Source organism: Mastigoproctus giganteus, chromosome 7 (assembly GCF_048544385.1).
Source record: "Mastigoproctus giganteus isolate SK-2022 chromosome 7, ASM4854438v1, whole genome shotgun sequence".
Classification (NCBI taxonomy): Eukaryota; Metazoa; Arthropoda; class Arachnida; order Uropygi; family Thelyphonidae; genus Mastigoproctus; species Mastigoproctus giganteus.
The window spans coordinates 161,059,407-161,077,093 of NC_143581.1; the positions used below are offsets into that span (position 1 = coordinate 161,059,407).

Below are 17,687 nucleotides of genomic sequence, written 5' to 3' on the forward strand. Positions count from 1 at the left end.
AATTCAAAAAGGGAAGCATTCAAAGAACTTATATTGGAAGCTACTAGGCTTTACATACCAACTAAGAAATATTGTTCAAGGTTTAGGCCTAAATGGATGGCAGATGAACTAATGAGACATATGGCAGAAGAGAAAAATGCATGGGATACATATAAATTAACACTTGACACAGAAGCCTATGATAGATATAAGTTTATCTGTAACCAAGTTAAAAGGAGGTTAGACAGGCAAAGGCAGATTACGAGAAATCTTTGGCAAGGGATGCAAAGAAAAACAGCAAAGAGTTCTTTACTTATGTAAACTCTAGAAGGAAGGGGATGAATCGGATTGGTCCACTTGATATCGATGGTTCAACTGTTGATGATCCTGCTCGGGTAGCTAACAAACTAAATGAATATTTTGTATCGACATTCACACATGGAGTTATTCAGAGAGGGGAATGCCAGAGGTGTATTCAACTCTGGCAGTAAGCTAGATAATCTTGTAATAACTGAGAGTAAAGTGGAGGAGAAATTATTGAAGATAAACACAAGAAAGGCACCTGGGGTAGATGGGATCTATCCAGTTATATTAAAGGAGGCAGCAAAGGAAGTAAGCAAACCCTTAGCCATAATTATGAGAGCTTCCTTGGACTCAGGGGAGGTACCCACACACTGGAGATGTGCAAATGTGACCCCAATTCACAAAGGAGGATCAAAGGCTGACAAAAGTAATTTTAGTCCTGTGAGTTTATCTTCTGTTCCTCAGGGTTCAGTGTTGGGTCCATTATTGTTTTCTGTATTTATAAATAATATTGATGACGGTATATCAAGCTTAATGTCCAAGTTTTCAGACGATACAAAGGTTGGCAGGATTGTTAAGGACACTACTGACACTATGCTGCTGCAACAGGATCTGGAAAGGTTGAGCAGATGGGCTGAGAGGTGGAAATGAAGTTTAACCTTGACAATTGTAAAGTACTAAATATGGGAAACAGCAACCCCAGAGCAACATATCAACTCTGTGGTACTACACTGACAATGGTAGAGAATTAAAAGGACCTGGGGGTAATTATGCAGGCAGATATGAAGTTCTCTGAGCAGTGCAGATGGGCTGCAAGAGTAGCTCATGGTGTCTTATCAATGATATACAGGAATTTTTCCAGCAGGGATAAGGAGGTGATTATTCCATTGTATAAGGCAATGGTCAGGCCACACCTAGAGTACTGTATACAGGTCTGGAGGCATTTCAAGAAGGATGTAGAGCTGCTGGAACGAGTACAGAGAAGGGCAACAAGATTAGTGAATGGAACAAAGGGGTGCTCTTATGAAGAAAGGCTTAAGTTTTGCAAATTACAGTGTCTGGAGACTAGGCACCAGCGACGTGATCTGATAGAGGTGTATAAAGCCTTGAATGGTTTGAGCATGCTCAATTCTGATGGGATTTCGCCTCTTGCTCAGAATAATCACCTGAGAGGGCATAAATTCAGATTAAGGAAAGATAGATGTATGATAGATGTGCGGAAATTTGCCTTTAGCCAGCGGGTAGTTGGTTGGTGGAATAGACTTCCATCCCTTGTTGTGGAAGTTGATAGCCTAAATAAATTTAAGGCTCAGCTGGACATGTATTTCAAACGAACGGAGGGGTGAAGTGGAAGTTTTTTTGTTTTTTTTCCCCTCTGGCTGATGCTGCATAAGCTTGGTTTCTTGCATCATATGCCTTTACTAATGCTAATGCTAATATACTTTGCTTGATTTTACAGGCAACATTTTTATTTCTTTCAATAAATCAATCATTGTTTAAACAAACTAATTAGCTAACTAATTTCATTGTTGAGAATGTAACCTCTATTTTTAACCTTATGTCTATGGGAAATAAATTCCCACTTTTTATGAGTGCACGCTAGGAACGAATTAATTCGTAAAGTCAAGAACTACCTGTATATCATAATAAATTTATTAATGGGTTAATCTTTAAATTAGTATTTCTAGTTATTTATTCAGTAGGCTAGTCCATTATCAATACCCACATTTCTAATTAATTCTTTTTGTTTATTTGCATTTACGAATATTACAATTTATTTTTCATTTCGTTTGTAGGTATTTCTGCTTCATATGTGAAGCCCCAATAATGGAGAATTGGTTAAAAACAGAAAATTAAAATCTATTAGGTGTAATCAATGTCTCTGCTTTCTACTTCTGTGTCACTTGAATCAAGTACAAAGCAGCACAGGAAGACAAATTTCTACAAATGTAAATGCTTGTAAGAAGCAAAAATATGATGACAGTTATGTAAGCTTTGGATTAATGTTTATTATTATTATTAGCTATACGGTGCAAATAAGCCTGAGGCTTATGCTGCACCAGCCAAAAAAAAAAAAAAAAATTCCCGAGTTACCCTGAGAGAGAGAGAGAGGGGGGGGGAGTCAAAAGTAGAAGGGAATCACTAAGAAAGAGAAAAATGATGATATCCAGCTCAGGACCCTGGGTGTGCCAAGCCCATACTCACCAGATATGTGGACTGGAAATGAAAATGAACCAAATGGATTGTGGTGCTGAATGCAAAAAAGAGGTGAAGAATGGCAGTTTGAATCCTGTAAAATTGCAAACACATCTGGAAAATAATCACCCACATTCAAAGGATAAAAATATTGAATATTTTAAGCACAAATGTGAGGAGCTGAAAAGTTGAAAATGTTTTCTAAGTATATTTATTCTCAAAATAAAGCACCACTGGAAGCATCTTACCATGTTAGCTATTGACTTGCCAAAGCAGGCGAGGCTTACACAATTGGGGAAAAATTAATTAAGCTTTGTACAAAAAATTTAATTATTTGTATGATTGGTGAAAAATATTCTAAAGAAATTGAGAGCGCTCCCTTTTCCAATACAACCATGGCTTGGCACATAAAGACATGTCCCATTTTTGTGAAGAATTAATGTTATTTGGTTGGTTTTTAGAAGCATTAGCAACTAGGGCCATATTGCTCGGGGGATATGCAGTGGTCATTCCCTGACCTTTCCGCATCCTCCGTATTTGGTGGCTCAAGGGCTCGAACCCCGGTCTAATCAAGAAGCATGTGCTACACACTGCTGATCCTACCCACCTGGCTACGGAGGCACCTGAAAAATTAATAAGATGTTTAAAAAATTCATTACATGGCTTTATGTTACAATTTGATGAGTTGACTGATGTTGCTGGCTTTGCAATATTACTCATACTTGTACATTATATTTTTGATTCAACTCTTCAAGAGGATATTCTTATTTGTAAACCTCTTCCAGACAGGATCAAGGGGAAATATTTTTGAAATTATCGACACATACATGGTTGGTTGTTATTTGGTTGGTTTTTAGGAGCATTAGCAACTAAGGCCATATTGCTCGGGGGATATGCAGTGGTCATTCCCTGACCTTTCCGCATCCTCCGTATTTGGTGGCTCAAGGGCTCGAACCCCGGTCTAATCAAGAAGCATGTGCTACACACTGCTGATCCTACCCACCTGTCTACGGAGGCACCTGAAAAATTAATAAGATGTTTAAAAAATTCATTACATGGCTTTATGTTACAATTTGATGAGTCGACTGATGTTGCTGGCTTTGCAATATTACTCATACTTGTACATTATATTTTTGATTCAACTCTTCAAGAGGATATTCTTATTTGTAAACCTCTTCCAGACAGGATCAAGGGGAAATATTTTTGAAATTATCGACACATACATGAAAAAATTAATTATCTTGGAATATGTGTTTGCACATTTGTACTGCGGGGGCAAAGTCCATAGTAGGAGCAAATAAAGGTGCTATATCACGAATAAAAATCAAAGCTCCTCATATTCAGCATTCACATTGCTGTCTTAATCACCATGTTTTAGCTGTGAAATGAATGACAGATCAGTTAAAAGAAGTACTCAACAGTAGTTAAAATCGTTAATTTTATTAAATCAAGAGAATAGAATTCGTGATTATTTACATTACTTTGCGAGGAATTATCTGGTGTTCATACTGAGGTCCAATGGTTATCATGTGGAAAAGTTAAGTCGATTTTATGAATTGAGGGATGGGGTAAAAAAAAATTTATCTCAACAAAATCATGACTTTGCATCCAAGTTAAAAGGATGAAATTTGGATGCAAATTATGGCATATCTTGCCGATATATTTTCTCTTTTGAATGAGTTGATTGCAAGGAACAAAAATACATATATTTAGAGTTAACAACAAAATCGAAACAATGATTTTGAAGCTGGATCTTTGGAGAAAGTAGATACAAAAAAGAGATGTGCAATGTTTTGAAAAGTTGAACATTTTTTTAGCATTCAACAAAATGAGTCTTAATAAGACTGTACAAAAATACACAGCTTCATGAAACATTCCGAGAATGTTTTCCAATCCGAAAACAGTCATATAACTGGGTTCAAAATTCATTTCGTGAATCCGAAGAAACCGATATTTACAACTGAAGGGGGTGGGGAGAGAACAACTGATCGATTTATCAACTGATATGATATTAAAAGTGAAGTATGAAGGAAAAGAGCTACTTGATTTTTGGCTTTGTGTGTACAAGGAATACCTAGAAATTTCTAACCAAGCAATAGAATTTCTTTTGCCTTTCATTAAGACTTATCTTTGCAAAAGATCCTTTTCCACGTATACAACTACAAAAACCACGTACAGAAACAAATTAGATGCCAAACCAGAAATGCATTTGCAAGTAACCTCAATAACTCCAAATTTTGACGATCTTTGAAAACAAATGCAAGCACAGCCAACCCATTAATTTGAGTATATTGTTGTGAACAATGACCAATTACTAATTTTAGATGGTAATAAAAATTTCACAGTTTCCAATAGAGCATATAATCATTATTTATTGATTTTGTATTCTATATTGCCAATTATTATTATACTGAATAAATTTACTGAAGTCTTTATTTTTGTACTATTGTTTCCAGTTGGCTTTTATGCAGGTTCAGTTGTTATTGCCATACAGACCCTTTCTACTTCTTCTCCTTACCATAATAATAATTAATGTTTTAGTAAAGTACATATTATGATACTAAAATATTTTTTAGTCATTTATGTACCTAAAAATACTTATTAACTGAGTAAGATTCCACAGAAATAATATTTAGAGACAAGGGTCTGTAGATGTTGAAAGTTTGAAGACCACTGGTTTAGCTGTATGAAAACACTACAGCCCAGATTGCTTATCACAGTTGTGGTCCTCTGATAAAGTTTTCTGTGATATTCCATCTTACTATTTTTCAGTATTGATGTTTTGAATTCATTTTACACCTTTTCTTGGTCATACATATTTAATAATTGCATATTATTTGCTAAAAAAACTTAAGCATCAATGGTAATAATATGAAATTTTGTAGATGTTTATCCTTTTCATATTAATTATATAGATTATTAGTATTACAGGTGACCCCCGCTTAACACTGATAATTCGTTCCGTAAAAACAGAGCACTAAGTGAATCCGCGTTAAGCGAGCGCCGCATTTCCATAAGGTAACATATGTATTTGTGAGTTGCAGTCGGTGCCATAGGATATTTCCTAATCAACAATAAACGATAGTGAAAAGATGCACAAATGTCGGTCAAAATATTTAATATTCAAATATTTGTACATATAAAATATTCTGAATTACATACGTATATAATTATGTGGTAACTACTTACGTATCAAAATTAAACTTAAAATTCCAATTAAAATCATGAATTTAATTGATCTAAATTGGTTTAATTTAATTGATGAATTTAATCATGAAAAATGTGTCGATTTTGGGTTGAACTTTGGCCATCTTCCAAATAAACGAAAAGGGGTATTAATTTTAAATCCCCTGCAGCGTTGCCACCCAACAATAAAGTCAACCGATCCTTCTCCGCTTTGAAACCTGGCATGTTTTTTTCTTCTTTCAATATGAAACTTCTTTTAGGCATTCGTTTCCACAAAAGCCCTGCTTCATCTATGTTAAAAACTTGTTAAGAAGTATAACACATAACATCCCTCTTCAATAATTTTAACAAGTTCTTTTTTGAAAGTTTCAGCTCCTTCTGCAATTGCGGCTTCTCCCTGGATTTTAAATCTATTCAACCAGCCCTTACTAGTTTTAAATGGTCCCACATTTTTTTTTTTTTTTTCTTCAGATCATCATATTGGCTAATCTCTCTCTCTCTCTCTCTCTCTCTCTCTCTCTCTCTATATTTTTTTTTTTTTTTTTTATAATATTTAACTAAATTCAAAAATAGAAAAAGCTTAAATTTGACATTTAGAAGTTATAGTATGTCTTAAAGTACTGTTTTATTGGACTAAATTCAAAAATAGCAGAATTCAGTTAAGTTAATTAATATTTAACTTAACTGAATTCAGTATTGGATATTATCTTCAATAAAATTAGTTAAGTCTTTGCATTTCAATCCTAATAGCCGGCCTAGCCTTAGTTGCTCGCAGTGGAACAGCTATCTTTCCCGCTGCTAAAATTAATTTTTTTTTTTTTTATAATTGTTCTTACAATTAAACTTGCAGGTCTTAAATTATAGCACACATCCGCTTGTCTTTGACCGGAATTGATTCGCTTCAAAACGTCTAATTTAATTTTCAAATTCAGTCTTTTTTTCTTACATTTATAGTCTTCGTACTGCACTCAGTTGCTTTTTCCTTCTTATCGGCCATTATTAACTCTTCAAAAATGTAACTGCGTTGGTTGCATTAATTATAATACAATGTTTGAGTAAACTGTCCATTACGCACAATGTCTAATACTGTACTGAGTGATGACTAGACTTCGGATAAATGCATATAATGCAAATATTACAAGCAATATACTTGATAATTTTTTTAAAATGTTGATCTCGGAACTACGTAACAAGTCACTGTACTGCAATTAAATTAGCGTGTGGGAAAATTTCTCAAGTCGGCTTGGGAAACGTTTTAATTTTGTTTCGGTATTCATTTTCAAGCTATCGACTCCATCAAATGAAACGATTTTGTTAAATATATCAAAAATGAAATCTGTAAAAGAGCGTTATAGTGATCTGTGACAGCGTTATAGTCAGATACGGGTTATAATGTAAGAATAGCGTTATAGCGAATCAGCATAAAGCGATCCGCGTTATAACGGGGGCCTGCTTTATTATTATTTTTTCACCTTCCTTCAGTTTTCAAAATCTTTTCTTTTCTTAAATTTCAAATTTTTTTTCCCTTTAAGTTGCAATTTGCACATTACTTTTCAATTTTTTTTATTGTATTTTTAATTAATACAATTATCTAACATTATGTACTTTTATCATTGTGTATTCAGAATCCTGCACTATTATGGTACTGCTCTGGGGATTTGGGAATTTTCAAAAAACATCTCCTCACCTTAACGACTTCATTATCACCTGCCTTTGCTGCCTCTAGAAGTTGATATTCAACATCTACACCTCCTAGTAATGGATCTATAAAAATTATAAAATAAAAAAAATTTCAGCAGCATAAAGAATTTTGTAAAAAATAAAAAATTTTTAATGTAAAAGGATGACTTTCATGCACCGAGAATCTGCAGATAAAAGACCACTAGGTGGCAGTGATCACAGCATACTAATGTGGGATTTCCTTAAAGGTGTAACTACTGTCAAAAGCATAGGGAAGGGCGTTTGCTTTTGGAAAGGTGATTACAATTGTTTTAGACAGTTTTTAAATTCTATGCACTGGGAACAATTGAAAATGTTACAACAGCAAATTCTAAATAGGAAGAATTCAGAGAAGTAATCATGGAAGCTACTAGACTTTTTCTCCCAACTAGAGATACTGTTCAATGCTTAGGCCTAAATGGATGTTAGATGAACTAATGAAACTTGTGGAAGAAAAGACATGCATGGGATGCATATAAACTATCATGTGATATAGAAGCCTACAGCAGATAAAATCTAGTCTACGATAAAGTCACAAAGGGGGTTAGGCACGATAAAGCAGATTACAAGAAGTGTCTGGGAAAGAATGCAAAGAAAAGAAGCAGTTTTTCTTGTGTAAAAACTAGAAGGAACAGGATGAATCACAGTAGTCCAACAGGTATGAATGGTTTACTTGTTGATGATTCTGCTCAGGTTATACTGACAAACTAAGCAGATATCTTGCATGTACGTTCACATATGAGGAATTTTTTAGAGTAGTGATACTGGAATTTTATCAAATTCTAACAGAGCTAAATGATTTTGAGATTAACCCAGTATTCAATCCACCTAAATATTCAATCCACTTGAATTCCCCATTAGTCTCCAGAAAGAAGTTCTTACCCATGATAAAAAAGAAAATGGTGATCATAATAAACAATTATAATTATAAACATAATAAACAATTATAATTATAAACATAATAAACAGATGTGAATGCCAAAACATTATTTTTGGCATTCACAAAGGAACTGAATGCCAAAAATAATTTTGGCATTCAGTTCCATGTGCAACAGTATCAAAAGCTTTCATGAAATCCAAGTATTATATACTTGGATTTCATGAAAGCTTTTGATACTGTTGCACATGGAAGACTGCTGTACAAATTGGAGAGGTATAACATTAAGAGTAAGTTGCTACAATGGATAAAGGGATGGTTGAGTGGGAGACAACAGAGTGGTAATCAATGGACATTGCTGTTCGTGGACAAATGTTATTAGTAGAGTTCCCCAGTGTTCGGTGTTGGGCCCATTGTTGTTTTGTATATTTATCAATGATACTGATGAAGGTATATCAGGTTTAATGTCCAAGTTTGCAGATGATACAAAGATTGGCAGGGTTGTTAACGACAGTAAAGACAGTATGCTACTCCAACTGGATCTAGATGTTGGGAAAATGGGCTGAGAAGTGGCAACTGAAGTTTAACATTGACAAATGCAAAGTACTGCATATGGGTAGCAATAACTGAAGAGAAACGTACCAACTGTACTACACTTAGGGAAGTGAAAAAGACCTGGGGATAATTGTGCAGTCAAATATTAAGTTCGCAGCAGTCCAGATGGGGTGCCAGGGCAGGTCATGGAGTCTTGTCAATGATATATAGGAATTTTGCTAGCAGGGACAGGGAGGTGATTATCCCGTTATACAAGGCAATGGTCAGGTCACACCTAGAGTACTTTATACAGGTCTGGCAGTCTCATTTTAGAAAGTATGTAGTGTTGCTAGAACGAAGAGGTGCTCTTACCAAGAAAGGCTTAAGTTCTGCAAATTGCAGCACCTGGAGAGTAGGTGATCTGATTGAGATGTATAAGGCCTTGAATGGGTTGAGCAAGCTGAATGCCGATGGGATTCTTCCTCTTGCTCACATTAAGAACCTGAGGGGCACAGTTTCAAATTGAGGAAAGATGCACTGTTTGTTGTTTAGTTTTTAGGAGCATTAGCAACTAAGGCCATATTGCTCCGGGATATGCGGTGGTCATTCCCTGACCTTTCCGTATCCTCTGTATTTGGTGGTGACGGGCTTGAACCCCGGTCTAATCAAGAAGCGTATGCTATGCACTGCTGCTCCTTCCCACCTGGCTACGGAGGCGCCTTTGAGGAAAGATAGATGTAGAATAGATGTGCGGAAATTTGCTTTTAGCCAGTGGGTAGTTGATTGGTGGAACAGGTTTCCATCTTTTGTTGTGGAAGCTAACAGCCTAAATAAATTTAAGGCTGAGCTGGACAGGCATTCGGAATGAATGGAGGGGTGAAATGGGAGGTGTTTTTTTTTTTTTTTGGCTGATGCTGCATAAACTTGCTTTCTTGCATTGCATGCCTCTACTAATGCTAATCTACCACCTACTTTTCACAATTGATTTTATGGGCTAATTTTCCCTTAATGCACATCCAAATGGAATTGTTTACTTTTTCTTGATCATAAGTTATATAATGTTCAACCCCTGATTCTAAGTTTGCCTTAATCTAAGTATGAAAGAGCAGGTATGGAGTTTATGGATTTAACTGTTAAGAAATAATCCTTAAAAATTTGAATATCTAAATAAATATCTCTTTATACTCTGGACAGCCAAGGCCAGATGAGTTTATCACTTCATTATAACTATTTTATTGCACGTGACATAACAGCACTGCAGCTAACAATGTGCTGTGCATTTTTTGTGGCAGTGTAAAGGCTCAATCTCACAATGTGTGAATTTGCGTCTGTGCAATTACTCCAGGATAACAGCAGAGAAATAGAGAGAATGATGTTGTTTAGACTATCTTCTTTTCTAAAAAAAAAAAAAAAAAAGTAGGATTTTCCAGGATATAGTTAGTTAGTTAGTTATTTGGTTTTTAGGAGCATTAGCAACTAAGGCCATATTGCTCCGGGATATGCGGTGGTCATTCCCTGACCTTTCCGCATCCTCCGTATTTGGTGGCGACGGGCTCGAACCACGGTCTAATCAAGAAGCGTGTGCTACGCACTGCTTCCTTCCCACCTGGCTATGGAGGTGCCCAGGATATAGTCTTGAGTACTTAAGGATAATTCATTCTTAATAGTCAGGGTTATAATCAATGATTAAATGACCTTCTTGTAGAACCCAATCTTTCTACACCCAGGAGAAAATCCGATAGTCCATTTGGAAAGATTTAAATATGTGCTGAATTCTCTTCCAGATAACTACAAACTAACTAAACTCGTTCAACCAGATAAATTCCATCAGCTCAAACCACACAACATAAACTTCTCTTTTGCACTACAAAAAAAAAAAAAAAAAAAAAAATCACAGGAAAGGTTTCCAGCTGGCTCTAATATTAGTTTATGTCTGCTAAGAGCAACAGGTTTGTTGGTTAAAATTCTGTCAGTCTCCATTCCTAGAGATCTTTACTTTGTTTTCACAGCTTTATCATTCATCATAAGTCTTTGCCATATTGCACCTTAGCTATGTAAACTGGAGACTCTCATTAGCATTCAAATTCACTCATTAGCATCTTTGTTAATAACAAAGATGCTAATGAGTGAATATATAGAATTGCGTTCACAACATTCCTTTGTTGGCCCTCTCTTTCATTGGCGTGTATTAGTATTTACAGTATGATGCAAGAAAGCCCTGGACTTCTGGTGCACTGACCAAAATAAATAAATAAATACTTATTTGATTCCCTCCTCACATAGGTATCTATCATTAATTTCCTCAAGCTGTCAACCTCAACCACCCATGGAGAAAACTTATTCCAATAACCAATTTATATCAATGCTGGAATCATTTATAACAGTAATAATTATTCGTAACAACTTCTGGAATGCTTATAAGGGTCAAAATTTAATCTCAATAAATTTTTGGGGAGACAAGAAGCCTGATGTCTTTTTTTTCAGTGTGGTCTCAATACCTGGACTTAGTATTCCAAGTGTAGTCTTACAACTGCCTTATACAGAAATATTATGACTCTGTATAATACAGTCCCTGTCTCTACAAGCAAAGTTCAATATAGCGTGTAAAGATACGACAGGCCCTCCTTGCCACCTGCTATTCTTCTCAGAAAACTACATGTCAAGCTATATAATAACTCAAAAAATTTGGGAGTTATGATATAGTTATGCTGGCAGTGCTAGGAAACAAAACAAATCTGATTTAGAAATGAAGATGATTAATTAAGAAGTACGAAACAGGGCAAAAGTTTATCATCTATTGCACAGAATTAGGTCTCGCTTCTTCAACAGTGAATACTATTTTAAGGGGCAGTGCACATATAAAAGAACATGTTAAAAGATCGTTGCATTTAAGATCAACAGTGATGAAAAACAGCATTCAGGTGCTATATCGAAGATAGAAAAGCTATTAATAATATGGACGGAAAATCAGATTCAGAAGCAAGTGACCCTGAGTCCAATGGCCATTCAAGCAAAAGCAAGAAGTATTTATTGAAGATATTAAGGATAAGTAGGGTGAACCTCAAGCCAAGTTCGTGGCAAGCAACGGGTGGTTTAATAGGTTCAAGCATCATGCTAGTTTCCACAACATTAAAGTATGTGAAGTCGCCAGTGCATGTTCTACAGCTGCAGAGAAATTTTGTGATGGGCTGAAAAAACCCCCTTATAAATCTCCACAGCCCTCAACTTCCACAGTGGTGTGCTTATCAGCTGGCAAGTTAATTCTGACAATGATGCTCAAAAGGTAAAAATTGCTGGAGTTATGAGTCTCTTCTCTCTTTTTGTAATTTTAAAATTTTGAAATTTTTGTAATTTTTCCTGTGCATGAGATAAAAAAATTGAATAAATAATTCTATTTACATGTTTGTCGAACATTTCTTTTTTGCTTCAATCAAATTTGCGAGTGCTGCATAGGCATTTAGGGAAATTCCGACTTACGTAGAGTTCTGTGGAACGCAACCCTTACATAAATCAGGGAGTGGCTGTACAGTAATACCCCGAAGTTACGCGATAGGTGGGTCCGACGAAAATCGCATAAGTCGAATTCGTGTAAGTCGGGGTACAACTTTGCATATAAATACATATAAATTTTGCTTAATTGGGACCAAGGACTAACAAAAACACTAGTTTAGAATAAAAATATTAATAAAATTGCAGTTCTTTATACATATTAATACAAAATATGTATTAAAAAAACAAATGACTTACGTAAAAATGTTATTTCGATGTCGATGGCTTCATAAAATCTAACAAATTCGTCTGCCGACACAGCGCCTTCTTTTTTTCACGCAGAATTTCGTCGTAGCAAGCTAATAATTTTTTTTATTCCTTGCTTTGTAGCTATAACGCGTTCTTCGTTGGAGTCGATGTTTTCTAAAATTTTTAAACCCTTTACAATTGAGCCCTTTTCAATTTTCAACCTGTCAAGTTTGCAATTGTCATGTGCTTTTCGCCGTTGCTTCATTTAGGCCTGTAGCACGTGCAATATCACATGGTCTTTCATTTCGCTCAAAGCGTTTCACAATTTCATATTTTTTCTCTATCGACAGAGGCGGACTGGCCATAAGCCTTACCGGGGAAACCCCGGTGGGCCAGTGTGATTTTGGCCATAAACCATAGTATGAGGCCACTATAAATTTTCCCGGGTAAGAATTTTTGATCCTGTCCGCCTCTGTTTATCGATAATTGCTTTTCTTTTTCTCTCTGAATCTGCAGTGTCTTCACCAGGACGCTTCCTTTTCACACCTTTTAATTAAGTATTTTACTAATTTTTAGGGAATAAAGCACAATTACAAAATGAGGAGGCACGCTTGATACGCATAAACTAAGCTGCGCGCATGTAGCAACTGAATAAACAACACCATAAAGGCACAGATACACTATTAACACCTCACATTTCTAGGGGTTACTACCATAAAACAATAAAAATCCAGTTGCGTTTCTGCTAGTGAAATCTGTTATAAACTGGTAGTAAACTCGATCTAATTGCATTTGCGATTATACCGATAGCTGGAATTGTATTGGTTTTTACGTTATTATGGTGAAATGTGTTTCCCCTTCACTGATATAAAAAACATAAAAGCAGCAAAGTTGAATTTTGTTCATCTTTCGCTTTCATTCTCCGCCGTCGCACCGTATATCGATAACATATGAAAAACGACCTTGAAGATAGTGAGCGGCAGCGTTGCCAAACGAAAAAATCAAGAACCGCGTAACTCCGAGTTCGCGTAAGTCGGGGTATTACTGTACTTGTACATAGTTAAAAAAAAAAAAAAAATGGATTGAAGAAACCGAAAAATGAGGCAATTATTTTATTAGACATTTTTATATTATAATCTGTTGAACAATGTAATTAAATTAAGTAAAATTTATTGAAGTTACACTATATTTTAGTTTTATCTGAATCCAAAGCTAGGTTTTTTTTTTTTTTTTTTTGCCATATTTTTTCTGATAAAATTGTGATGTAGCATTTGGTTATGTCTTTAATTTCACGCTTAACTTTTGCTGCACGATCATGTTCTTACAAAAATATTGACAAAAATATTGGTCAATTTTCTCTGGGCTTCCTTTAATTTTCAAATCTTTATCCTTGGGTGATTCCATCACATCATCATTTTTGGCTTCCTCTTCTTCTGTGTGTAGTTGGTCTAATTCTGCTAGCTCCTCATTTGTAAGCAGTTTTGCACTTGATTCAAGCAATGTGCAATATTCCCATCATCAACTTCATGGAATCCCACTTTTTTTTGCAAGACTTACAATTCTGTAACCCAGTCACACCGCATTCTTCATATTCATGAACAGCATCAGGGTATAACTTTTTCCATGAGCTATTCATTAATCTACACGAAATTTCTTTCCAAGCTTCTCCACTAATTTTTATACTATGTAGAATATTAAAACTTTTCCAAAAATCATCCTCGTTATTTGCATTGCTTGTATCGGTTTCAGAAATTAATCCTCGTAACTGTGGGAACTTAAATAATGAATACTCAGATACCAGGGTCCCCTGTATTTGTGTAGTTTTCAGGTGTCTATGAAAGTAAAGTTTGTTGCAAGAATATTTGCTCATCTTTTGAGGCAGTGATAGATGGGTGGGAAAACTGCTAATGTGGGAGGATACACAGAGTAATAGTTTAAGTAGAACTACAGGTAGAGGTGAAATTTATTCTTGTAGTGCTACTACTACTGGTACATGCAGCATCGTGGAAAACAAGATGTCTGGGATTTCGGGCTCTACTGTGGTTAATAATGGAACAAATGAATATGTGGGATGTGTTAGGGTAATAAGAGTAAGAACACGTGCATGTATACTTGCATGTACATTAATGCTAGGAGCATCGTAAATAAATTTGAATTATTAATCAAGTCATCAAATGCAAACAGTGTAGGAGTAGCAGAAACATGTTGGCACTCAGACACAAGCGATGCTGAATTTAAATATGGGGAGTACAGCATATATGGGAAGGACAGGAGAGGTGAATTTGTTATGCTCTTAGTTAAGAAGCATATTAAATCTAAGGCAGTGCATCCAGTTGATATGGGTGACCAGTGCAATGTTGAGTTAGTTTGGTATCATATAAACACTGGGAAAACAAAATTGAGAGTAGGAGTGTGTTATAGACCTAATGACTGTGATGAGTATACCAAACAGCTATATAGGGAAACAGAGTGGCCAGCAAATCAGAATGTCTCGTAATGGGGGATTTTAACTTTCCAAATGTTGAACTGGAATTTGTGGATTGGTCACTCACACACTAGCAAGACTTTTGTGGACTTCTTGGATGACTGTTTTCTACAGCAGCATTTTAGAGAGGAACAAGAGGAATACTCTTGATCTCGTTATCAGCAGTGATTCTTTGTGCATTAAGAACCTGCAGGTAAGAGACTCACTGGGTGGCAGTGATCACAGTGTATTATCTATATAAGTATATGTGGAATTTAATTAACGACATAACGACTTTTCTTTTACTCAAGGATAAAAACCGTTTCCAAACTTTGTTTCATAAGAATGACTACAGAAGTCTCAGACAGCTTTTAAACTGTGTGCAGTGGGACCAACTGGTGATGTTAACAACAGCAAATTCTAAATTGGAAGTATTCAGGAAAGTAATCAGAGCTACTAGGCTTTTCATGCCAACAAAGAAATACTGTTAAAGGATTAGACCTAAATTGATGTCAGATGAACTATTGAGACATATGTTTGTTTGTTTGTTTGTTTATTTGGTTTTTAGGAGCATTAGGGATACCGCATATTCCGGTGGTCAGGGAATGACCACCGGAATATGCGGTGGTCATTCCCTGACCTTTCCGCATCCTCCGTATTTGGTGGTGACGGGCTCGAACCCTGGTCTAATCAAGAAGCGTGTGCTACGCACTGCTGCTGCTCCTTCCCTCTTGGCTACGAAGGCACCCCTATTGAGACATGTGGCAGAGAAGAAAAGTGCATGGGATGCATATAAATAATCAGGTAATACAGAAGAGTCTACATTAGATATAAATTAGTCTGTAATCAAGTCGCAAAGGATGTTAAGCAAACTAAGGGAGATCATGAGACGTCTCTGGAAACAAATGCAAAAAAAAACAAGCAAGTAATTCAGTGCTTATATTAAGAGTAGAAGGGGTTAAATCACATTGGGTGACGATGTCTATGAGTTAGATGTTGATGACCATGTTCAGATCATGGACAAATTGAATAGGTATCCTGCATCTGCATTCGCACATGAGGAATTCTTTAGGGAAGGGGATGTCAGAAGGTTATCAAACTCTAATGAGGAGCTAAATGACTACAATAACTGAAAGGAAAGTATAAGAGAAATTGTTGAGGATGGAAGTAAAAAAAGGCACCTGGGATAGATGTAATCAATCTAATTACATTAGGAGAAGCAGCAAAGGAGATAAGTAAACCCTTAGCCTTAATTATGAGTGCATCCTTGGGTTCATCCCCAATGGACTGGAGATGTGCAAACATATCCCAAATTCATAAAGGAGATCAAAAGGTGACATGAGTAATTAAGACATGTCCAGGGAAAATAATGGAATCAATGGTTAAAGTAGTAATGCAGGACCATTTGGACAGGGATGCAATTATACTGCAATCATAGCATGGATTTGTCGATGGGCTGTTTTGTCTAATCAATCTGATAAGTTACTATGATGCAATAATCAAGGAACTGAATGAAAAAAAATTATTTTCACATCATATATTTGGATTTCAGGAAGGCTTTTGATACTGTTGCACATAAAAGACTACTGTACAAACAGGAGCAATGCAGCATTACAGGGAATTTACTGCTATAGATAAAGGGATGGATAAGTGGAAGAATACATAGTGGTTATCAATGGGCACGATTCTTCGTGGATTAATGTTATTAGTGGAATTCCCAGGTTTCAGTGCTGGGTCCATTGTTGTTTTCAATATTTATCAATGATAATGAAGGTATATCAGGCTTAAAGTCTATGTTTGCAGATGATACAAAGTTTGGAAGGGTGGTTAACAACAGTCATCATACAGGTCTGGTGTTCTCACTTTAGGAAGGATGTAGATATGCTGGAACGGGTGCAGAGAAAAGCAACCAGATTAGTAAAGGGAACAAAACAGAGCTCTTACCTAGAAAGGCTTCATTCTGAAAATTGCAGCATCTTGAGACCCGACACCTGCAGGAGATTTGATTGAGGCATTCAAAGTCACAAATGGATTGAGTAAGCTGAATGTTGATGGCATTCTTCCACTTGCCGATACTACACACGAGGCTGCATAAATTCAAGTTGAGGAAGGATGGTTGCTTTCAGCCAGTAGGTGACTGATTGTGGGAACAGGCTTCCATCTGTTGTTGTGGAGGTTCCCATCTGATTACCCATCCGTACCCTTAAAATTCTTGAAGGGTACGGATGGGCAAACTGTGTAGGGGGTTTGGCTAATGCTATATCAGTTTGCTTTCTTGCTTCATTTGTCATTACTACTCCTACTACTAATAGTACATTACTATAGTATACCATTTCCAATCAGCAGAAAAAGAAAGTTGTGTCCTTTTATTTTTTCTTGTACACCTGTGATCGATATGCAAACAAAATAGTCTATGAAATAACAGAACAGAGTGTATGAAACAACAAAGCCGTAATCTACTACAGCAGTGGCTGAAAAGTTGAGAAGACAGCAAACAATCTACTAACACAGTTGCATGCAGTCAGAAAGGAAAGTGACTACCCAATTAAAAGCAGCAGACAGATTACATAATGGGAACTTGTTTAGTAGCAGTTACCAAACTATATGCAGCTTTTCAAGTGGTACGCAAAAACATATAAAAACTGTTGGGATAACTGTAGCTATTTAATTTCTATTGGTTCTATCCTAATC

At 35.9% G+C, this 17,687-nt stretch overlaps 1 protein-coding gene across 3 annotated transcripts in view; it reads right to left on the minus strand.

The window, feature by feature from the left end:
• Tnks (tankyrase) overlaps nt 1–17,687 on the minus strand; it is a 637,218-nt gene that overhangs the window by 420,484 nt on the left and 199,047 nt on the right. For all 3 annotated transcript variants that reach the window (XM_090377953.1, XM_090377952.1, XM_090377954.1), the window contains exon 11: nt 7,352–7,428. In XM_090377953.1, the coding sequence (XP_090234079.1) occupies nt 7,352–7,428 (77 nt within the window). The remainder of the gene's footprint in view (nt 1–7,351; nt 7,429–17,687) is intronic.